The 25,397-nt window shown below is 42.0% G+C and overlaps 1 protein-coding gene across 7 annotated transcripts in view; it reads right to left on the reverse strand.

Annotated features, from left to right (window-relative positions):
* The window catches only part of MAST4 (microtubule associated serine/threonine kinase family member 4), a 575,337-nt gene extending 550,231 nt beyond the window's left edge, over window positions 1-25,106 (reverse strand). For 3 of the 7 annotated variants that reach the window (XM_004270764.4, XM_049707892.1, XM_049707891.1), the window contains exon 1: window positions 24,632-25,084. In XM_004270764.4, coding sequence (XP_004270812.1) covers window positions 24,632-24,991 — 360 coding nt within the window. In that variant the 5' untranslated portion in view covers window positions 24,992-25,084. Of the gene's footprint in view, window positions 1-24,631 lie in introns of all 7 variants that reach the window. The other 4 variants (XM_049707889.1, XM_049707893.1, XM_033429927.2 and 1 more) reach the window with 4 other exon arrangements.
* Between the last annotated feature and the right edge of the window lie 291 nt (window positions 25,107-25,397).

Raw genomic sequence — 25,397 nt, forward strand, 5'->3', positions numbered from 1 at the left:
AAACTGTGGTTAGAATAAAAATAACTGGGACAGAGAATCTTTGAACAAGTCATGGAACTAGCCGGGCACACACATGGGGCTCACAGACGGCTTTCTTCGTTATTTTTCCCAAGGGAAGAGTGAAGGTAAGATGTGTTGGGCCAGGGAAGAGGGGGTAGGGCTAAAAGTCAGTTCACTTGGGAGCTTAATGTTAATTCTAAGAGCAGAACTGCCCTAACTGCCCACCTTGGCTTGGTCACTGTAAGTAACACCATCTCCTCTGAGTTTTCCCCATTCCCGCTATAAACTCATTCTCTCCAGACCCCCAGCTGCCTTGCTTTGTAGTTTTGTGCCGCTTTTGCCAGCAGTCCCATATCACACATGCCCCTCACCAGGAGCCCATGACTGGTAATCACTAACTCTTAGGTGAAGGAACTCTCCCCAGGCCTGCAGATCCTGAAGGAGACAGACACAGTCCCAAGGGTTTTTCAGAAAGTCGGTTTTATCCTCAGTGGGCTCACTTCCCTCCCCACCTGCAAGCACTGGGAACCAGCTACCCTGACAGGTTTGAGGCCTGGAGAGAGTACCTTTCATAAAAATCACAGGCGCTGCCTCGTAAGACCCGTTGGTCTGCAGATGCTGAGGATATCAAGCAAGTCCACATGGCTCAGAGGTCTCGGAAAGCTGCCGGGACAGGGGATGCCATGGCCACAGGGCAAGTCCTCCGCTGTGTAGGCAGCTCTGCTCTGAGAGAGCCATGGTTCCTGCCAAAGACCCAGAGCGTGAGAGCTTCTCCTTCGATTTTTTCAAGCACACTTGAGGAGAAGGGGAAGAAAGAAAGAAGATTGAAAGAGTGTTTGAAATTCCAGCTGGGCCAAAAAAATCATTGCTCAAACCTTGACAGATTTCATCTAACGAGTAACCAAAAGATATCCCAAAGCAAGAAAAGCAAGTGCTATCTTCAAGAGATAGCACCAATAACGGCTTACCTGGTAAATTCTCACCAAACATGCTTTCTCCCTCAACTCTGCCCACACAACAAACAAGTTTGTTAAAACAGTTATTTAAAAAAGTATTAGGTGAAAATATTGCTTAGTTATGTAGGGAAATATTAAGCTTAAAAAAAGTACTCTTGATTACAAAGTTATGAAGCCATAAATAAGCTGGTATTAGAGAAAAATACTACAATCCAAGTCACATATTTTTACTAGTAATTTTAAATTACACAAAGAGTAAACCATAAACAAATGAAAAAAAGTCAACTGCCAATTACTATTCCTTCTAAATATTACTACTTTTAAAGAGAAAAAAAGACTTTCCTACAACTACAACTGTATCTAATGAACATACCTGATGGGGCAAAACATTTAATCTAGTACCAGCGCTTTTGCTTTCCAATGCTTACATCTTCAAGGAACTAGGAAAACCCGCTCCCAGATAAATCCCATCAGGTTGAGGATTCTGTAGTGCGTTCCCTCCTCACTCCCACCTTCAGCCTGAATCACATTTTCACTTGTTGAAATGTGCACTGTGCATATTCAAGTCAACTCACTCTGTGTGCACTGCGTCTCCTAACCCGACTGTCTTGTTGCTTTAGGCGCTGACCAGATTTCTTAGTGCATCTCCCATCCCTCCTACCGCCAACTCCTACAGATCTTCATGAGCAGCAAGGCTCAATAAAAATACCTCTTGATTCGACCAAGGAAAACGTGCACTTTCACACCAGCTCTACCCCACAGCAGGAAGGGTTAGTGGCAGCCTGTGTAACAGGGAGGAGTCTCGCGCCTCACTTCCAACAAGGGCATCTTCACCAGCACCTACTGTTGCAACAGCATGCTAACATAACATCCTTACTTTCTAGGACCTACGTCCACCCATCCAGCCCTCTAACATGTCCTCCTTCTCTGCCCTTCACAAGTGCAGGCCAACAGGCAAGGGGAAGAAAGAGAGACACTGAAAAAAAAAAGGAGAGAGACCCAAGAAGAAGTGGACTTGGCTCAGCTCCCTTGCCACCCTGGACTTTAATAATACCAGATATATAGCTCCACTGCAAGTTTAGATTTAAAGGAGCCACACACACACAAAACCCACTGTATTCAAAACCTAGTTTTCTAGAATATCCCAAGTGAGCAGCAGTTTTAACCACACCAAACTGAAAGCTACCCGCCTCCAAAAGTCAAATGAGTGTGATTGCCCAAGACTTTTTGATAATGTTGTAAAAGTCATCCATCCATACTGCAAGTTTAGAAACAAAATTTTGAACAACCATGAAACTTAACTTTAAAAAAAACTCTACCTTAATGGCAATTTCGTTACATAATCTGCCACCTTTCATTCAAGCCCACAGAGACAGCAGCAGCAGTAATTAAATTTACATCCTTAGATGTCCTTAAGTGTCAAAATAAATTTCTAAAATCTGCAGGTAATGGGATCTGAACAATTTCACAACAGTGCCCATCTGATTACAGGTTTCTCAGGAGCACAGAGTACCCGTGAGGCTTCTCAGCAGGGCTTCCATCTAGCATCATGAAATCACTCGGTAAACCTATATTTATCATTTTTCAACAATCTGTGTTTTACTTGCCTTTTAATTACCACAAATGATCTCTAAAGGGACATTTAGAGAGGCTCTGAGGAAATCATCCTTGTTGCTGGAACATAGCTATAAACTCTTTGGATGGGGCCTTCACCATCTCTTTTAAAAAAAAATGCACTAATTCCACAACTCAGCCTTAACCCTCCCATGAGGGGAGGGGAGAGAGAGAGGGGATAGAGAACAAAGAAAAACAGCAGCTCACAGCACAGTGAAGAAAAACCATCCTCCAGTTGCAGTGATCCAGCCGCCCTTCCTCAACTCTGGATTCAGGTTCGGGGAAAAACGGCCTTAAAAATACACATTTAAGTGTAAAGCCCCAATGGAACAAGGATATGTGGCAATATTTACAGCCTCATCTACAGGATCTATCACTCCTCTCGTCTGAGTTAAACTAAAAGAACAAGCATGGGAGAATTTAACGTCTGCTAGTGGGAAACAGACAGACTATGCAAATTAAAACAGCATTTGTTCTGCAAAGACATGTTATTATACAAAGAAACACTGTTTTGGAGAATTAACCCCTAGTTACTTCTCTTAATAGTACTTGGTTTATTTAAAAGGCACTCTGATGGGTTTTCAAAGGTAACCACCTTCCACCATTTTTTAAAATTGAGATATAATTAATAAAATTATATTAGTCTCAGTTGTACATGATTAATATTTGTACATATTAGAAAATGATCACCACAGTTAGTCTAGTTAACTAGTTATCCGTCATCATAGTCACTAATTTTTTTCTTGTGATGAAAACTTGAGACCTACTCTTAGCAACTTTCAAATATGCAATAGAGTATTATTAACTATAGTCACCAGGCTGCACATTACATCCCCAGAACTTATTTTATAACTGGAAGTTTGTACCTTTTAACCCCCTTCACCCATTTTGCCCATAGCCCCGCACCCCTGCCGCCACTGGCAACCACCAATCTATTCTGTCTACGAGTTTGGTTTTTTTTTAAGATTACACATATAAGTGAGATCATAAAGTATTTGTCCTTCTCTGACTTATTTAACCTAGCATAATGCCTTGGGATCCATCCATGTTGTCACAAATGGCAGTATTTCACTTCTTATGGCTGAGTAACATTCCATTATGTATATACAGAACACACACACTCCACATCTTCATCCATTCATCCACCGATGGACATTTGTTTCCATATCTTGGCTATAAAATGCTGCAATGAACATGGGTGTGCATATATGAGTTAGTGTTTTCGTTTTCTTTGGATAAATACCCAGAAGTGGAATTGCTGGATCATATAGTAGTTCTATTTTTTGAAGACCCTCCATACTGTTCTCCATAGTGGCTGCACCAATTTACATTCCCATCAACAGCGCACAAGGGTTCATTTTTCTCCACACCTTTGCCCATACTTGTTGTGTTTCTGATAACAGCCGTTCTAACAGGTGTAAGGTGGTATCTCCTACCTTCTACCTTAAATTCTGAGTCTTTGCAGGTTTCCTCCATTAGAACTGAACTGAAAAGTGGCAGGAGACAATGTTTTGGGTTAAAATAATTTGCCCCAATATGTGAAGGCGTCTTGGGCACCCATGTAGGTGCCCTAAAGACAAAGAAAGGTCATTGCCACACCTCCAGGAGGATACCCAGAGCTACCATGTGGATGGAGTGGAGGCTCCCCAAGCTCACCTGTTCACTAACTCAGAACACCTGGGAGGGCAGGGCCCTGCTCATTCAGGTGTTCAGATGTTGAGAACAGCCAAGGTTTACTTGTGCCACAGTCATCCACCTCAAGAAGATGTTATACTAACCCTCAGTACCCCAAAAAGAACTTCATGTTAGAGACAGAAAGCTAGAGGTGACACTTTCCAGCTGGCAGGAACAGATACAGCTCAGAAGGTCTGGGCTCGGGTACCTGCTCTGGCCAAGGTATACTTATCTCTCTAGATAAAACAGGATGCTAAGCAGCCTTTGACCTTTCAAATCCAAAATTCTACTTCCTTCACCATTTCTAGCATTATTATCCCATTTCTCGGACTTTACATTCCATTCTAGGGGTCAATCAGTCTTTTGTAGGCTGATCTGGAAACCAAATCACCATTCAAAACGTCTCTATGGGACTTCACACTCTGCAAGCAACTGACTTTCAGACGAACTTATAAAAAATCCCAAAAGCTTAGGCTAACAGCTTAGGCTGGAGCTGCCAGCCTCTGGTTTAAAAAAAAAAAAAAAAAAAATCACCACACTGGTAAAAAGTAATTTCTCCCTATAGATTCTGATTTAACTTTGCAAACAAACTTTAGTCCACTACAAGGGCTGGGTGGCTAAGACCCAGAACAGTACAAGAGGGCCCTGGCTGCCCAGGGTAGCAGAGCTCATACACATCTTTTAAAGGAAAGGATGATTTTTAAAAATCAAAAGGTTTCTGGTCTAGAACATGGGATTGACAGACTTGTGACACGACATGTGCCCCAGAGTAATTCCAGGCAGCAAGCAAATTCCAAACCCAAGTTGCTCTTTGGAAGCTATTGTGAATAAGCAAATTCTGCTACTCATCTAAGGATCTGCAGATGCTCTCAGGGAAAAAGTCCCACTCTGCAGTCAGTCTCTGAGAGCTAGCACCAAAAAATCACCTTTTATCATTTCACCTCCAACAGTCATGTCTGATACACACAACAGTGTGCTACTGCATCCAGAAAAATGCAAAAGTGACCTTGTTATCCAGAGTTTGCAGGTTTGGGAGGTAAGAGCACACTCAACATGTATTCATGATGACTGACAGAAACATACCAAATAATTTTAGAAGATGAACATATACGTAAACTCTATTTCTTCTGTACGTTTAAGCATGTGCCTATTCACAAATTCAAATTCATCAAAAGACAAATGTGAATGACGGTTCTGTAACAAATTATATACTGATGACAACTTTAAATTTTTAAATCAATGTTTCTATAGTAAGACGAAACAAAAAACTGGAGCTGGAAAGGACCGACTTTCATCACACAAGGAAGACCGTGGAGGCTAATTCCTTGCCCAGCAAGGAGCCAAGGCACAGTTCAACTCCCAACTCCTACATCACCACTTATCCAGCCCTGACAAAGTTGCCAGAATTCCTGACATTTCCACTGACAGCAGTTTATCCTGAGCACTAATGAATACAGCCCAGGATCACTGTTAAAATTTTAAGGATAGTTGTCAATATTTCATCAGCAATTAAAATAATTCCTTTAAACATGTGGCCAAAAATGGCTTAGAGCTACAAGTGTGATGGTAGTGAACAACTTAACAGAATACGGTTTCCCAACGCTCACAGAAAAATAAGAATTGGTTTATAGTCAAAACTTCATTTGTAGAAACCCACTCAGACCATTAAACCTATGATCCTGGGTTTTAGGCCACCAGTTAAATCTTCCCCCTGACCTTAAAAGTTCTGCAGATACTTAACTCAAAACTCTTAATGCTAAATGGACAGGACATATAGTGGATAATAATAAGTATTGCCCCAAATTGCCATCGAGGCATATTTGCGTCAAGACACCATTCTGAGTGCTTTACGTGCATTTACTCAACTTTTACAAAAGTCTTTTTAAGCTTAATTGGTAATTCAATTGGCCCACACTACCATACTGTGGCTAAGTGACCCTCTCAACGTTATACAGTCTAGTGGGGTGGAGGAGAGAGAAACTATTAACTATACTACAAAAAGAAGTGTGTGCAAAACGAGAAGGAGAGAACAGTTGAAATAGTATCAGGAAATCCTGTGCAAACTGGTTAAGTACTGTACGAATTTTAACAATATATACGAGATCTGCCATAACCCAGGAACAAAGATAACACAGCACAACCCTCAGAAAAAAAGTACTTTGCTAACTTCAACTTTAAAGTTAAAGAAATAAAGACTATTTGTTAATAGCACATGCAATTTTATACTTCTTATGCACTTTTCCATCTTCAATAGTTTTCAAAGGTGACTGATACCCAAAGTGAGAGCCCTAAAGCATTACAATATGTCCAATAATTTTTTTAAAAAAAAAAGCTAACTTGTTCAGCACAAAATAAGGCAGGAAAACCACACCTCGAAATTATAAGAAAAAAAGTTAAACAACAAAGTGAGAACAAAAGAGCTTTCAAGTTAATTTTCAGTGAATCATAAAACTGAGTAACCAAAAAAGTCTCTCCCCCAAACATTCTGTTTAACAAAGGTTTTACTACACTCTTCCAAAGTGATTTGTGATGTTCTTTTTAAAATTCTGATGACCAAGCTATATATAAAAAAGGGGATGAAAGAAACAGGAATGATTCAGAACACAGAATGACAGGCAACCTAACACACAGAAAGTGATGACTCAGAAATAATTTTTAAAAAATTTAAAACAGTATGATTGTAGCTGGTTACACAACTGTCACATTGCTACTCTGTCAGTCTAACTCTTCCCAACAGGTCTTATTCTATAATTTTAAAACCGTTGCCCTCAGCTTTTTCCAAGTAGAAATGTTTTAATTTCAAAAGCAGAAGTCTTGAAAAGTCAGTGATATTGACATTACAATAAAGAAAACCAAGAGACTTCACAGAGAGAGAATGCCCATGTTATCTCTTGTCCTCCTAAGAGACTCCGCATCAGGGCTAGGACCCGCCATCACCACAGATTAAAGCGAGTCCTGAAAGGTCTCAGAGGCACATTTTGGACCATCCTCCTCTCTTCCCAAACAACAGTGAACTGCGGTAGCTTATTAGGGAAACAGTGTCTATAGAACAAAAAAAAAACAAGAAATCCCAAAGAAATAAAGTGGTACATGAAGTAAAATTTACAAAGGTAAGATTTCAACAACATGTAAAGTACCAAAACGTAGGGGAAAGAGAAGATAGTCTTTCCTTACTTGACAAGCAGTTTTCCTCTCATTCTCCTTCGCTCTCTCGTGCTCACACATGCTCACTCAGTGTTTAAACTGGCTACACTGGCTTAACCTGGGGATTCAACTTAACTAGTCTCATAAGAGCCACAAGAACAGGAAGGTCAGCATTTTCTTGGGTCTTTCTGATTTGTACTCTACTCATTTGAGATGAGTCTGAAGTTCTCCTTAAGTAAAACTTTCTGAGGGTCCTTTCTCTCCAAACAAACATTTGGGACTGCCCTTTTCTCTGGAGCAACTCTCCCCATCTCTTCCTGGCTGCATCTAAGTGAGTAGCCTCAGAGCTGCCCTGGGCTGATGAGGATTTCAATTAAGCCTCAGGTGCTTTCAATTAAGCACTCCAGCTAAAACTAAGGGAGTGACAAAGCAAATTCTGTGAGTTTGAGTGTAGAGGAGCTAGACACATTCCTATGGAATCGATTTATTCATAAAGAACCTCTTTGTGAAAATAATCACTTAACCTTTATACACAAAATGGATTTCATCACAACTGCATTCTATATCAATACCTTAATGCAGTTTACCTAGCAATGATTGCCCTAAGAAGCAATTTTAAATGTGTAATTTCTGAGAATATAAGTCTCAAGGACAGTGTACAGGGACATAACATTTTAACCACCAATTTTAACCCAATTTTACTTTATTTCCATCCATACATCCATCTCTGTATAAAGAAATCCATCTCTGTATAAAGAAATGCCAGTTATGACACACATTAACACCAGAACCCCAAGATATGATGATATTATTTTTAAAACAAACTTGGAAAGGCACAAAATCATCAACCAGGAGGGAACTACATACCTAACTTCTCAGCTTATTAAAAAAGCAGCTGACCAAGTACTAAGGCAGAGGCCAAAAGACACACACCTGATGTGAGTTTGTGAATGTATATTCAGCTACCCACACTAAACTGGGTGCACCTGTGAGCTTGTTGGCCACTGAACACACCTCAAAAATACAAAGTCAAGAAAGTTAAAATTAAATTTTCGTTTTCCACAGGATAGCCTATGAAATTAGTTAAGAAAAGGAAGCCAATTTGTCAGTATTTCCATCCTCCCCTCCACCTCCCCCTGCCCCCAATATCAATACAGAGCATTTGGGCTGAAAGGTTCAGTGGAAGTAAGTACCGTAATCAAAAATATATGGACTGTGTCTAAGAGGAGAATTGATGGGCTAGCAAAAGAGTACAGGCCTAGGGTACAAATTTATAAGCTGTCTCACAGACACATGTGCCTAGTTATGAATTCAAATTACTAAATAAGCAGTGAATGCTTTTCATTAAGAGAAGTTGGAGAAGCAACCAGAAATTTCACACAAGTTCTATACATTTAAATGTGACTTGAATGTTTGTGTACCGCTGACCACGGTCCTGAACTGACATTTCACATTTAAGGGTTTTCTCTCCTAAGCCTGGAAACACACATGACTACTGTCCAATCCTTTCCAGGAATTCTGAACCAGGTGAGAGAGAAGGACAAAGACAGGGAAAGAAACAAGTGCACACAAGCTGCTGGAGAAAGAGACTTCTGCTTAATCATATTTGATCTTATGCGCTACCCCCAAAATAACAGGACCAGAGAAGAAACCGGACTAAATATCAGAGACATAAAAGGACACAATCATCCTTGAACTAAATGATGCAAAGCTGTGTAAATGTCAACCTGAACAGGTACACAGGGCAGAGCACCAGGCTGCTGGAAGGGAAAACGACCTGCGGTCACTGCACCAGCATTTATCTGAGTTATATCAAAAGCACTCCTAGGTTTTTGCAATTTTGCCTTAAAAAATTGAAATGTTTACATTGCCCCAAAGGGACGTAACAGACTTTTGGTCAGACAATTCACATACATGAGTTCTTGCATTTTTAATAGTTCTATCACATGTCTAACGGATTTCCCCTCTGTGAAGTTGGGGTGGCCCCTGGACCACCTGCCTCCCCACCCGATGCTTATAGGAACCAAAGTTGGCTTCCAGAAAATCATCTGATTTCCTTGTTACTCCCTTCTCAGCCCCCAGATCATCATGAATTACCTGGTCATGTCACCAGCCTCATCACAGGGGTGACATGCTGTCTTCTTACTAAATCCCTGGGCATAGCTAGTAATTTGCACATTCACAGTCTTTTAGGATATCATTTAATACATGATCACTAACAGCAGGTTCCATGAGCAAAAGAGAGATCGTGTCTACAGAAGAGTTAATGAACCATGAGGCTTTGCTGTTAGTACATCGTAAGGAATGCTGTGTCCATGAATTTAAAAGTGATCGCTATGTTACATATCTACCTACTTATGAATGAAAGGGCCTCCCAGAACCACCAGCAAACCATGCCGGTAGCATAATCCGTCAGGGAAGGGACGTCTAGGCTCCCGATTATTCCTGGCTATGGAGCTGATATTCTGCATCAACCAGCTTTTCCATACTCAGTCATATTAGCAAACACCATCATGGAACGCATACTACCTGCCAGGAATCATGCTGGGTCCTCAATATAAAACACCTCATTAATTCTCATAATGACCCTCTGCAATAAATACTGCCATGTCCATTTTACAGATAAGGAAACAGTCTCAGTATTAATAACCTTTCCAAAGGCACACGGCCTATAAGTGGCTGAACTGGGATCACTGGTCTGTACCCTTAGGCAATACAGACACTGACCCCAGAGTAGGGAACACTGGCTGCTGGTCTGAAGGGATGGAGGAGGGGGGCACAAGTCCTTTCCAGGCAACACTACAGAATGTGCGACCATGCTTTAACATGGCCTGGGGTGTCTTCCATCTAAAAAGGACAATTATCTCTTCTTAGATATACAGGCGCATGCGTACCTGTATGTACACACACACACACACACACACACCGCGCTCAGTTTTCTCTAACACCAGGTTACGGACCCTTCTCATCGTGAGAACTTTTCTATCAGGACTCTTCCTGCAGTTTATCATCTTCACAGCCCACACTCTAATGTGCTTCCACACCTTTCCTTGCAGGGGCAAAATGAAAAACAGCTGGACTCATACACTGTATCCACTAAGTCTGAGGGAACAGAGAGGCAGCCTTTGTCACTGGCTCCGAAACACTGGTGAAATATAAACATTTGACATTTCCTAGCATACCTCAGACCCGGGGTGGAAAGGGTAAAAGCCTCAGCCCTTCCCTGACTCTGACCCTACGTTCTTCAGGAACATCCAAGCAAATAAGCCAGCCTCTCATAACGCGTGTTAGCTCACAAACACCACACTTCCCACCACCAGAGGATGTCACACCGCCTCCAGGCAATCTCTCCTCCTTTCACCCCAGGTCAACGTCCCCTGCAACTGACTGTGGGTGTGAGCATTCGCAAGGCCCTCTTCTCTGTCTCCATTCATCGTTAAAGGTTTTCCTTCAAGAAAATACTAGGCTTAAGGCAACATAGCAGTGAAGAGCAGCATTAATAGCCACACGAAGCTGTTCTCTCGACCCTGTTCCATTTCCTGGACGCCTGAGCCGCCAAGAATGAGCCCCCAGTTCCGCGGACACACCGCTTATTAAGATGGCTTCTTCTCAGGTCATCAGCTCCATGATAACCTGGAACATTTCAACGAGCTACACCTGCGGCTCCCCACAGGTGGGCTCCAGGCTGCCTGGCTTCCCGAAACGCCAATCCGATGGAGTCACTTCCTTGCTTCAAACCTTCGGTGGCTCCTGGTGGCATAGAATAAAGTCCAAAAGGTGTGCATGACCCAGCCACTGCTTCTCTCTCCAGCGTCCCCCGAGGCCATGCCCTCCTCGGCTCCACACACGTGACCCAGAGTCCTCAGCCCCCAGACCCGCACCACTCTCTCTGCTACCTGCATTACTCTTGTCCCTCCCCTTCCCCAATAACTCCTCAGTGAGGCAGTCCCCACCTCCCAGGGGAGATGAGGTGCACACTCCCTCAGAGGCTGTTCCCCATCTACCACGTTGGAAGCCAATTAATGAAAACTCATGTGGCTAGCCACTATGACTAGGGACTATCTCCCCCACTACACTAGAAGCTTTGTGAGGTCAAAACTATCTCTGTCTTGTCCACCCTTGTGTTTTCAGTGCCAAAGGTGATGCTTCACGAGAGTCAATATACATTGGCTGACTGACGTTCCAAACCTGTGGCTCTTATTGAAGCAGGGAGTCAAAAGCAGACTCAATAATAAACATGCCAAGAATTACACACTACTCTTCTTTGCAAATTATGTAGCTGCTATGATTCATAAAATACCAATTCAGTGAAAAGTTTTACTGAATATATGGTTGCTCTTTGCTATTTATTCTCTTCACCAGTAAAGACTAGACATTCATCTACACATCTATGCATAACATTAAGAGCAGTCTTCAAACTCACATCATTAATAGAACAGTTAAAAAACATCCCCACAAAAAAAAACTACAATCGTGCAGCACGTGCAATGAAAACCACATTCACAGAAACAAACACAAGATAAAAAGGGAGAGGGTTATGCACCAGATGAAGCAACAAGATAACACCCCCCAAAAAAACTAACTGAAGTGGAGATAGGCAACCTTCCAGAAAAAGAATTCAGAATAATGATAGTGAAGATGATCCAGGACCCTGGAAAAAGAATGTAGGCAAAGATCGAGAAGATGCAAGAAATGTTTAACAAAGACCTAGAAGAATTAAAGAACAAACAAACAGAGATGACAATACAATAACTGAAATGAAAACTACACTAGAAGAAATCAATATCAGAATAACTGAGGCAGAAGAACGGATAAGTGACCTGGAAGACAGAATGGTGGAATTCACTGGTGCCGAAAAAAATAAAGAAAAAAGAATGAAAACAAATGAAGACAGCCTAAGAGACCTCTGGGATAACGTGAAACACAACAACATTCGCATTACAGGGGTCCCAGAAGGAGAAGAGAGAGAGGAAGGACCCGAGAAAATATTTGAAGAGATTATAGTCGAAAACTTCCCTAACATGGGAAAGGAAATAGCCACCCAAGTCCAGGAAGCGCAGAGAGCCCCATACAGGATAAACCCAAGGAGAAACACGCCGAGACACATAGTAATCAAAATGGCAAAAATTAAAGACAAAGAAAAATTACTGAAAGCAGCAAGGGAAAAATGAAAAATAACACACAAGGGAACTCCCATAAGGTTAACAGCTAATTTCTTGGAAGAAACTCTACAAGCCAGAAGAGAGTGGCATGATATACTTAAACTGATGAAAGGGAAGAACCTACAACCAAGATTACTCTACCCAGCAAGGATCTCATTCAGATTCGATGGAGAAATCAAAAGCTTTACAGACAAACAAAAGCTAAGAGAATTCAGCACCACCAAACCAGCTCTACAACAAATGCTAAAGGAACTTCTCTAAGTGGGAGACACAAGAGAAGAAAAGAACCTACAAAAACAAAGCGAAAACAATTAAGAAAGTAGTCATAGGAACACACATATCAATAATTACATTAAACGTAAATGGATTAAACGCTCCAACCAAAAGACACAAGCTTGCTGAATGGATACAAAAGCAAGACCCATATATATGCTGTCTACAAGAGACCCACGTCAGACCTAGAGACACATACAGACTGAAAGTGAGGGGGTGGAAAAAGATATTCCATGCAAATGGAAATCAAAAGAAAGCTGGAGTAGCAATACTCATATCAGATAAAATAGACTTTAAAATAAAGAATATTACAGGAGACAAGGAAGGATACTACATAATGATCAAGGGATCAATCCAAGAAGAAGATATAACAATTATAAATATATACGCACCCAACACAGGAGCACCTCAATACATAAGGCAACTGCTAACAGCCATAAAAGAGGAAATCAACAGTAACACAATATAGTGGGGGGGGAAAGATCCGTAAAAAATAAAAACACATGGAGGCAAAGCAATACACTACTTAATAACGAAGTGATCACTGAAGAAATCAAAGAGGAAATCAAAAAATACCTAGAAACAAATGACAATGGAGACATGACAACCCAAAACCTATGGGATGCAGCAAAAGCAGTTCTAAGAGGGAAGTTTATAGCAATACAATCCTACCTTAAGAAACAGGAGAAATCTCAAATAAACAACCTAACCTTGCACCTAAAGCAATTAGAGAAAGAAGAACAAAAAAACCCAAAGTTAGCAGAAGGAAAGAAATCATAAAGATCAGATCAGAAATAAATGAAAAAGAAATGAAGGAAACCATAGCAAAGATCAATAAAACTAAAAGCTGGTTCTCTGAGAAGATAAACAAAATTGATAAACCACTAGCAGACTCATCAAGATAAAAAGAGAGAAGACTCAGATCAATAGAATTAGAAATGAATAAGGAGAAGTAACAACTGACACTGCAGAAATACAAAAGATCATGAGAGATTACTACAAGCAACTCTATGCCAATAAAATGGACAACCTGGAAGAAATGGACAAATTCTTAAAAATGCACAACCTGCCAAGACTGAATCAGGAAGAAATAGAAATAATGAGCAGACCAATCACAAGCACTGAAACTGAAATTGTGATTAAACCTCTTCCAACAAACAAAAGTCCAGGACCAGACAGCTTCACAGGCGAATTCTATCAAACATTTAGAGAAGAGCTAACACCTATCTTTCTCAAACTCTTCCAAAATATAACAGAGGGGGCTTCCCTGGTGGCACAGTGGTTGAGAGTCCGCCCGCTGATGCAGGGGACACGGGTTCGTGCCTCGGTCTGGGAAGATCCCACATGCCACGGAGCGGCTGGGCCCGTGAGCCATGGCCGCTGGGCCTGCGCATCCGGAGCCTGTGCTCTGCAGCGGGAGAGGCCACAACAGTGAGAGGCCCGTGTACAGCAAAAAAATAAAATAAAAAATGAAAAAAATATATAGCAGAGGGAGGAACACTCCCAAACTCACTCTACAAGGCCACCATCACCCTGACACCAAAACCAGACAAGGATGTCACAAAGAAATAAAACTACAGACCAATATCACTGATAAACATAGATGCAAAAATCCTCAACAAAATGCTAGCAAACAGAATCCAACAGCACATTACAAGGATCATATACCATGATCAAGTGGGGTTTATTCCAGGAATGCAAGAATTCTTCAAAATACACAAATCAATCAACATGATACACCATATTAACAAATTGAAGGAGAAAAACCATATGATCATCTCAATAGATGCAGAGAAAGCTTTCAACAAAATTCAACACCCATTTTTGATAAAAGCCCTGCAGAAAGTAGGCATAGAGGGAACTTTCCTCAACATAAGAAAGGCCACATATGACAAATCTACAGCCAACATCGTCCTCAATGGTGAAAAACTGAAAGCATTTCCACTAAGATCAGGAAAAAGACAAGGTTGTCCACTCTCACCACTCTTATTTAACATAGTTTTGGAAGTTTTAGCCACAGCAATCAGAGAACAAAAGGAAATAAAAGGAATCCAAATCGGAAAAGAAGAAGTATAGCTGTCACTGTTTGCAGATGACATGATACTATACATAGAGAATCCTAAAAATGCTACCAGAAAACTACTAGAGCTACTCAATGAATTTGGTAAAGTAGCAGGATACAAAATTAATGCACAGAAATCTCTGGCATTCCTATACACTAATGATGAAAAATCTGAAAGTGAAATCAAGAAAACACTCCCATTTACCATTGCAACAAAAAGAATAAAATATCTAGGAATAAATCTACCTAAGGAGGCAAAAGACCTGTATGCAGAAAATTATAAGATACTGATGAAAGAAATTAAAAATGATACAAATAGATGAAGAGATACACCATGTTCTTGGACTGGAAGAATCAACATTGTAAAAATGACTCTACTACCCAAAGTAATCTACAGATTCAATGCAATCCCTATCAAACTACCACTGGCATTTTTCACAGAACTACAACAAAAAATTTCACAATTTGTATGGAAACACAAAAGACCCCGAATAGCCAAAGCAATCTTGAGAACGAAAAACATATCTGGAGGAATCAGGCTCCCTGACTTCAGACTATACTACAAAGCTACAGTAATCAAGACAGTATGGTACTGGCACAAAAACAGAAAGATAGATCAGTGGAACAGGATAGAAAGCTCAGAGATAAACCCACGCACATATGGTCACCATATCTTTGATAAAGGAGGCAGGAATGTACAGTGGAGAAAGGACAGTCTCTTCAATAAGTGGTGCTGGTAAAACTGGACAGGTACATGTAAAAGTATGAGATTAGATCACTCCCTAACATCATACACAAAAATAAGCTCAAAATGGATTAAAGACCTACATGTAAGGCCAGAAACTATCAAACTCTTAGAGGAAAACATAGGCAGAACACTCTATGACATAAATCACAGCAAGATCCTTTTTGACCCACCTCCTAGAGAAATGGAAATTAAAACAAAAATAAACAAATGGGACCTAATGAAACTTAAAACCTTTTGCACAGCAAAGGAAACCATAAACAAGACCAAAAGTCAACCCTCAGAATGGGACAAAATATTTGCAAATGAAGCAACTGACAAAGGATTAATCTCCAAAATTTACAAGCAGCTCATGCAGCTCAATAACAAAAAAACAAACAACCCAATCCAAAAATGCACAGAAGACCTAAATAGGCATTTCTCCAAAGAAGATATACAGATTGCTAACAAACACATGAAAGGACGCTCAACATCATTAATCATTAGAGAAATGCAAATCAAAACTACAATGAGGTATCATCTCACACCACTCAGAATGGCCATCATCAAAAAGTCTACAAACAATAAATGCTGGAGAGGGTATGGAGCAAAGGCAACCCTCTTTCACTGTTGGTGGGAATGTAAATTGATACAGCCACTCTGGAGAACAGTACGGAGGTTCCTTTAAAAACTAACGATGGAACTACCATATGACCCAGCAATCCCACTACTGGGCATATACCTTGAGAAAACAATAATTCATAAAGAGTCATGTACCAAAATGTTCATTGCAGCTCTATTTACAATAGCCAGGAGATGGAAACAACCTAAGTGTCCATCATTGGATGAATGGATAAAGAAGAAGTGGCACATATATACAATGGAATATTACTCAGCCATAAAAAGAAATGAAATTGAGCTATTTGTAATGAGGAGGATGGACCTAGAGTCTGTCATACAGAGTGAAGTGAGTCAGAAAGAGAAAGACAAATACCGTATGCTAATACATATATATGGAATTTAAGGGGAAAAAAATGTCCTGAAGAACCTAGGGGTAAGACAGGAATAAAGAAACAGACCTACTAGAGAATGGACTTGAGGATATGGGGAAGGTGAAGCTGTGACAAAGTGAGAGAGTGGCATGGACATACATACACTACCAAATGTAAAATAGATAGCTAGTGGGAAGCAGCCGCATAACACAGGGAAATCAGCTCGGTGCTTTGTGACCACCTAGAGGGGTGGGATAGGGAGGGTGAGAGGGCGGGAGATGCAAGAGGGAAGAGATATGGGAACATATGTATATGTATAACTGCTTCACTCTGTTATAAAGCAGAAAATAACACACCATTGTAAAGCAATTATACTCCAATAAAGATGTAAATAAATAAATAAATAAATAAAAATAAAATGATTAGATTGATAGACAAAAAATAATAATAATAATAGTGGGGACTTACACCTCACTTACACCAATGGACAGATCATCCAAACGGAAAATTAATAAGGAAACACAAGCTTTAAATGATACAAGAGACCAGATAGATTTAATTGATATTTATAGGACATTCCATCCAAAAACAGCAGATTACACGTTCTTCTCAAGTGCGCACGGAACATTCTCCAGGATAGATCACATCTTGGGTCATAAATCAAGCCTCAGAAAATTTAAGAAAACTGAAATCATATCAAGCATCTTTTCTGACCACAATGCTAAGAGATTAGAAATGAATTACAAGGGAAAAAAAGTAAAAAACACAAACACATGGAGGCTAAACAATACACTACTAAATAACCAAGAGATCACTGAAGAAATCAATGAGAAAATCAAAAAAAACCTAGAGACAAATGACAATAAAAACACGATGATCCAAAACCTATGGGATGCAGCAAAAGCAGTTCTAAGAGGGAAGTTTATAGCTATACAAGCCTACCTCAAGAAACAAGAAAAGTCTCAAATAAACAATCTAACTGTACACCTAAAGGAACTAGAGGAAGAAGGACAAACAAAACGCAAAGTCAGCAGAAGGAAAGAAATCATAAAGATCAGAGCAGAAATAAATGAAAAAGAAAACAATAGCAAAGATCAATAAAACTAGAAGCTGGTTCTTTGAGAAGATAAACAAAATTGATAAACCATTAGCCAGACTCATCAAGAAAAAGAGGGAGAGGACTCAAATCAATAAAATTAGAAATGAAAAAGGAGAAGTTACAACAGACACTGCAGAAATACAGTGCATCCTTAGAGACTACTACAAGCAACTCTATGCCAATAAAATGGACAACCTGGAAGAAATGGACAAATTCTTAGAAAGGTATAACCATCCAAGACTGAACCAGGAAGAAATAGAAAATATGAACAGATCAATCACAAGTAATGAAATTGAAACTGTGATGAAAAATCTTCCAACAAATAAAGTCTAGGACCAGATGGCTTCAGAGGTGAATTCTATCAAACATTTAGAGAAGAGCTAACACCCATCCTTCTAAAACTCTTCCAAGAAATTGTGGAGGAAGGGACACTCCCAAACTCATTCTATGAGGCCACCACCACACTGATACCAAAACCAGACAAAGATACTACAAAAAAAGAAAATTACAGACCAATATCACTGATGAATATAGATGCAAAAATCCTCAACAAAATATTAGCAAACAGAATCCAACAACACGTTAAGAGGATCACACACCATGATCAAGTGGGATTTATCCCAGGGATGCAAGGATTCTTCAATATACACAAATCAATCAATGTGATACAACATATTAACAAATTAGAAAAATAAAAACCGTATGATCATCTCAATAGATGCAGAAAAAGCTTTTGACAAAATTCAACACCCATTTATGATAAAAACTCTCCACAAAGTGGGCATAGAGGGAACCTACCTCAACATAATAAAGGCCATATATGACAAACCCACAGCAAACATCATTCTCAATGGTGAAAAACTGAAAGCATTTCCTTTAAGATCAGGAACAAGAAAAGGATGTCCATTCTCACCACTATTATTCAACATAGTTTTGGAAGTCCTAGCCACGGCAATCAGAGAAGAAAAAGAAATAAAAGGAATACAAATTGGAAAAGAAGAAGTAAAACTGTCACTGTTTGCACATGACATGATACTATACATAGAGAATCCTAAAGACGTCACCAGAAAACTACTAGAGCTAATCAATGAATTTGGTAAAGTTGCAGGATACAAAATTAATGCACAGAAATCTCTTGCATTCCTATATACTAATGATGAAAAATCTGAAAGAGAAATTAAGGAAACACTCCCATTTATCATTGCAACAAAAAGACTAAAATACCTAGGAATAAACCTAGCTAGGGAGACAAAAGACCTGTATGCATAAAACTATAAGACACTGATGAAAGAAATTAAAGATGATACCAACAGATGGAGAGATATACCATGTTCTTGAATTGGAAGAATCAATATTGTGAAAATGACTATACTACTCAAAGCAATCTACAGATTCAATGCAAGCCCTATCGAATTACCAATGGCATTTTTTACAGAACTAGAACAAAAAATCTTAAAATTTGTATGGAGACACAAAAGACCCGAACAGCCAAAGCAGTCTTGAGGGAAAAAAGCGGAGCTGGAGGAATCAGGCTCCCTGACTTCAGACTATACTACAAAGCTACAGTAATCAAGACAATATGGTACTGGCACAAAAACAGAAATATAGATCAATGGAACAAGATAGAAAGGCCAGAGATAAACCCACACACCTATGGTCAACTAATCTATGACAAAGGAGGCAAAGATATACAATGGAGAAAAGACAGTCTCTTCAATAAGTGTGCTGGGAAAACTGGATGGCTACATGTAAATGAATGAAATTAGAACACTCCCTAACACCATACACAAAAACAAACTCAAAATGGATTAGAGTCCTAAATGTAAGACCAGACAGTATAAAACTCCTAGAGGAAAACATAGGAAGAACACTCTTTGACATAAATCACAGCAAGATCTTTTTTGATCCAGCCCCTAGAGTAACGGAAATAAAAACAAAAATAAACAAATGGGACCTAATGAAACTTAAAAGCTTTTGTACAGCAAAGGAAACCATAAACAGGATTAAAAGACAACCCTCAGAATGGCAGAAAATATTTGCAAATGAATCAACAGACAAAGGATTAATCTCCAAAATATATAAACAGCTCATGCAGCTCAATATTAAAAAAAGAAACAACCCAATCCAAAAATGGGCAGAAGACCTAAATAAACATTTCTCCAAAGAAGACATACAGATGGCCAAGAAGCACATGAAAAGCTGCTCAACAGCACTAATTATTAGAGAAATGCAAATCAAAACTACAATGAGGTATCACCTCACAGCAGTTAGAATAGGCATCATCAGAAAATCTACAAACAACAAATGCTGGCGAGGGTGTGGAGAAAAGGGAACCCTCTTGCACTGTTGGTGGGAATGTAAATTGATACAGCCACTATGGAGAACAGTATGGAGTTTCCTTAAAAAACTAAACATAGATTACCATATGATCCAGCAATCCCACTACTGGGCATATACCCAGAGAAAACCATAATTCAAAAAGACACATGCACCCCAATGTTCATTGCAGCACTATTTACAATAGCCAGGTCATGGAAGCAACCTAAATGCCCATCAATAGACGAATGGATAAAGAAGATGTGGTATATATATACAATGGAATTTTACTCAGCCATAAAAAGGAACGAAATTGGGTCATTTGTTGAGACGTGGATGGATCTAGAGACTGTCATACAGAGTGAAGTAAGTCAGAAAGAGAAAAACAAATATCATATATTAACACATGTACGTGGAACCTAGAAAAATGGTACAGATGAACCGGTTTGCAGGGCAGAAATTGAGACACAGATGTAGAGAACAAACGTATGGTCACCAAGGGGGGAAACCCGCGGTGTGGTGGTGTGATGAATTGGGCGATTGCTATTGACATGTATACACTTATGTAGATAAAATGGATGACTAGGGCTTCCCTGGTGGCTCAGTAGTTGAGAGTCCGCCTGCCAATGCAGGGGACACGGGTTCGTGCCCCGGTCTCTGAAGATCCCACATGCCGCAGAGCGGCTAGACCCGTGAGCCATGGCCGCTGAGCCTGCGTGTCCGGAGCCTGTGCTCCGCAACGGGAGAGGCCACAACAGTGAGAGGCCCGCGCACCACAAAAAAAAAAAAAAAAAAAAATTAGACGCTTTATATTGAGTTGAAAATCCTTTTAGCTAATAAGCCTTTTTTCTGCCATTCTAAGAATCTCTGAAAGTTTCAAGTTCTAACACACACAGTAAAAAGCAGAGTAAATACTCAAGTCTTGCACAGGCATTGTGAGTGGATCCTCACTGATTTGACTTTCTTCAAAATTTACCTGGAAAAACTGCTCATAATATTTTCACTGTGATTTAGGAGGCTTTTTTGATAAGAGATCTAGAGGTTTAAGCATAATTCACAACAGACAAAACAATACACAGATGGTCACCCTTCAGTCAAATGTGCAACCGTTTTCAAAGATGTATTTTTCCTCTTTCATTCAACATATATGTACTGAGCCCCTACTAATATATTAGAAGCACTGTGCTAAACACACAAAGACAAAATTCCTGCCCTTATAAGTTCATCGACACACAGCAAACGGCACTGAGTACTTTATGAGAGTTATCAGAAGGTGATTTGAGAAGGGACAGGGCAGAGCGCCTAAGAGCAAATCTCAGAAATGTTAGAGGGACACTCCTCCAATCCAGATCATTATGACTATCCGAAACACAGTCCATTACCCTCAACTTGCAGAGACCCCCAAATCCACAGGCTTGAGTTATCAGGGGTTAAGTGAGATGCACTTTATTTAAACAAAAAACCATGCACTATCTCTCTCGTGTGTTTGATTATTAAGTACATAAAAACTACAATCACTGCCATGGTAAAGTATTGTTTTTAAGACACCAAAAGCTTAAAGGGCTGATTTAAGTCTATGAGACTTTGTAAGTTTACACAAATATTGACAGTAAGATAAAATATGAAATAGGTCAAACACTGTTGACATTAGTAGTATATGCAAGCAGCTTCAACAAGGGTGCCCAAAAAATTAGCACTGCAATAATACACTAGGAAATTGAATTTTGCTGCTTTTTAAAAATTGATGCAGTAACTTACTGAAAAAAAAACTGGAAGACAATGAGTCTCCCAAGCCAGACCTAACAATTTTTAAATCTAAATGAACCTCCTTCCATTTTATGGGTTTCCCTCAAGGCTTTCTACTCGGTGCCTTGCTACCGTATAACTAACACTATGCTAACAGTGCCTTCCCATAATGCAACCTGATCCAGATAAAAACTGTTTCCCAGCTAATACTAAAAAAGTGGTAATAAACAGTATAGACAAGGCCTCAGGTTCTCTGAAAGTAGGGAGCAGATTAATTATGCATAAATAAAATAAGCCAGCCCAAACTTGTACCTCCTTTCACAACATTTTTAATCACAAATGAACTTGAAAAATTAATATTTACTTAGCACTCCATGCTAAATGTTAGATACTATACTAGGATTAAACTAGGTGGCATGTATAAAATGCCTAATGACCCTATTGCTATTATTCCCATTTAAGAGGGGAAAAATCAGGCCTTACATCAGCTGAGTGGTCCACATCTCACATCTAGTTAAGGTGGCAGAGGCGGGAATCAAACCCAGGTCTTTCCACCAAACTGAGAGTGTGTAACCAGTGTTCCTCACTGAATCTGCTAGAATGGTATTTATAGTGGTGCCCATTTTCTGAGGAGAGGAGGGAGAGCGTTCATTAGGTTCTCAAAGAGACCCAAAACACTCTCTCAAAGGCTAAGAACCCCTGCACCATACTGGCACCAGTGTAAGAGCCAGAAAATGTACACTGGACTTCAACCCCTCTCACCAAGGCTATAACTTCTCTACTCCACAGTTTTAGTTTCTCTTTAAAATTCTCAGAGAAGGTCAAGATTTCCACTCCTGGACAATTTCCAGCATCCCCTGCCACAGGTTAAGTTACACAATAAATTGCAATACTGTATCACTTTACATCCAATTCTGAGATTTCACAAATACTGACCAATGTTATTTAGTCATTCCACTTTCCAATATGTGTTTCAATCAACCATTCCTCACTGCAGTGCCTGTGTAATAAGCTATCTTTACATCCACTTCCAAGAAAATAAAACACTGTCACCCTGAGGCCAGGCAATAAATCAGCTACAGGATTGGGATCAAAAGTGAGAAGTTCCTGACTTCCCCCACCTGGGATCTGCAAGACCATGTTATGTATCATGAAGTACCCTCCTAGCTACGCAGAAAACATAGGGCAACTAACTCTACCATCTTCTCTACCGATGGCAACACTATATTAGAATCTAGTGGTAAATCATTACGTTGGGTCATATCCCCTACAGCCCAGTGACCAGTGTGCTCATCTCGGTAAGTACGCCAGCACATGCATGGCATCTTTCAAAGGGAGATGCAACCACTGAGAACACTGGTTTAGTCTGGGGGTTTGGTCAGGTAACTCTGTGGTGGGTGTGATGCTCAGCTTAACTCCTGGCACCCTGTCCCTAGGATCAACCTGCACTTTGGATCCATCCTAAATTCCTGATCAGGGGAGGGTTCGTGTGGAAATAAACTTTACCTTGAAGTTCACTGGTCATACCCCTCATTTTACAGATTATTAAACTGACCTCAGAGGAATCAGCTCATCCAAGATCTCACAATTCAGAAGCAGAGACAGTTCTAGAAAGCAAATCTCCAGGCACCTGTCCAGGATCCTCGCGTTCCTCCGGGCACTGGGGAATGGGTTCTGGTTACTGCCAGAGGCTTGGGCCACCACTAGGGCTTGCTCCATCTCTGCCAGGCTAGGACTTGACTCCCCTCACTTTGCGCCAGATCCAGTCTATGCCTCCAGGCTGGGGTCCCAGGGGGCTACTGTCAGAGCACTGGCCTCAGCTTGCATCTTCTGACGGACAGAGACAATTACTAAAACTAACCCCATCAGAGAGGAAGAAAACACCACACTGGCACTGAGGAATTAACTTCACAAGGAGGCTCTGTTAGGGTGATGTTTTATTTATGGCCTTTCCCTGATCAAGATGACTTCCCCTCAAGAAACGTCCAAAGCAACCAATCAAAGACACCAAGAACCTTATGCTTCCTTAACTGTCCTCCAAAAGCAGAAAAAAGCCAGAGAAAACAGGCGAGAGGACACCAAGTCATAGTTTCAATGTGTCAGGACGCGACCCCCAAGTTTTGCACGAATATTCTTCCAAGAAACCAGGATGGACGCAGTCCCCCGAAGAAGGGGGCACGTTCCCCATTCAGTCTGGCGACCAGCACGCACCTGGACACCCCGGAACAAGTCCAAATCGGAGATGTAGAAGCGCAAGTCAGCGCCGCCGGCCGAGGGCCGGAGGACCGACGCCGCGGGACCAGCCAAAACCATCCGCGGGGGACGCCGGGGCCAATGCAACCGAAACTCCGCCGCGCAACTTCGCGGGTACCGCTGCCAGCCGTCCCCCACCTCCAACACACCCACTCTCCTCTCACAACCGTCCCTTCACCACACTCCCCCCTCTGCCCAAGCGCTACGGTTGGAAGCAACGCCCACTTCGGAAAACGAGGTCTCAGTTGTGGGGACAAGCCAGGCGTCCAGCTCACGTCCATTCACAGACCCAAAGGAGCAGATCCTGATCGACGGAGTTTGCTGCTTTGACACTGGAGAAGCACACTATCAGGCAGCACATGTACACGCACGCACACGCGCGCACACACACACGCGCACACGCACACACACACACAGGTAACAGCCATGGGGAAACCGGTGACCCACAGGGAAGCTCCTGTCATTACCCAGGGCTCGGGGCACAGCATCTGGGGTCCCTCTCCCTCTCCAGGCCCCAGCACGCGCTGCCCACCACCCGCGTGCGGGATGGAGAGCTGCGGTCGCCTGGCAGCCTGGACCAGAGGGGCGGTGGGGGGGGGAGGGAAGGCGGGCCCACCTCCTCATCCTGCTCTTCCTGGGACGCGCTGCTGCCCCGGGGCGCGGGGGGCGCGGTTCCTCCGGGCAGCGGCGGCTGCGGCGGCCGCGCGGGGACTCCACGCTCTGGCACCAAGCGCGCGGGAGCCCACGCGGCGGGCGGCCGAGCGCCGCCCGGCGGCGGCGGCGGCGGCGGCGGCGGGTGCTCGCGAGAGAAGCTGGGCTCCCCTTCCTCCGACAGAGTTTCTGAGCCCGATGAGGACTCGGCAGAGGAAGCTCCCGGCGAGGACGCGGCAGCCGCCGCAGGGGCGAGAGTCCGGGCACTGTGGCCGCTGCAGCCGCGGAGCACTGGCTCCAGCACCTCCGAAACTTTCTCCCCCATTTCCCTCTCGGGCCCAAAGTGCGGCCCAAGGGCCGGCGAGGGCGCGGCACGCACTCAGCGCCTCCGGGGAAAGCCTCGAACTGCTGGGCTCCTGCTCGCTCTCGCTGCCGCTCCCGGGCTGCAGAGAGCTCCGCCGGCAACTACATGGCCGCGGCCGGGCCGCCGGAGCCTGCAGCCAAGTTAGCAGCCGCCCGCACCCGGCGGTCGACTGGGGCTCCCGCGCGCGGGGACATGCCAGCGCGGGTCCGCACTCTGCGCAGCGCCCGAGCCGCCGGGACTGCGGCTTCTCCAGTAAAACCTACCCCTCCGGGACCGAGCGGGGCCAGCGAAAGAGACGGGCAGCCGGGAGAACCAATGGCAGAGCAGGCACGCCGGTGGGCGGAGGCTACGGCGCCCCAGGCGCACC

Source organism: Orcinus orca, chromosome 3 (assembly GCF_937001465.1).
Source record: "Orcinus orca chromosome 3, mOrcOrc1.1, whole genome shotgun sequence".
In the NCBI taxonomy this organism is placed as follows: domain Eukaryota; kingdom Metazoa; phylum Chordata; class Mammalia; order Artiodactyla; family Delphinidae; genus Orcinus; species Orcinus orca.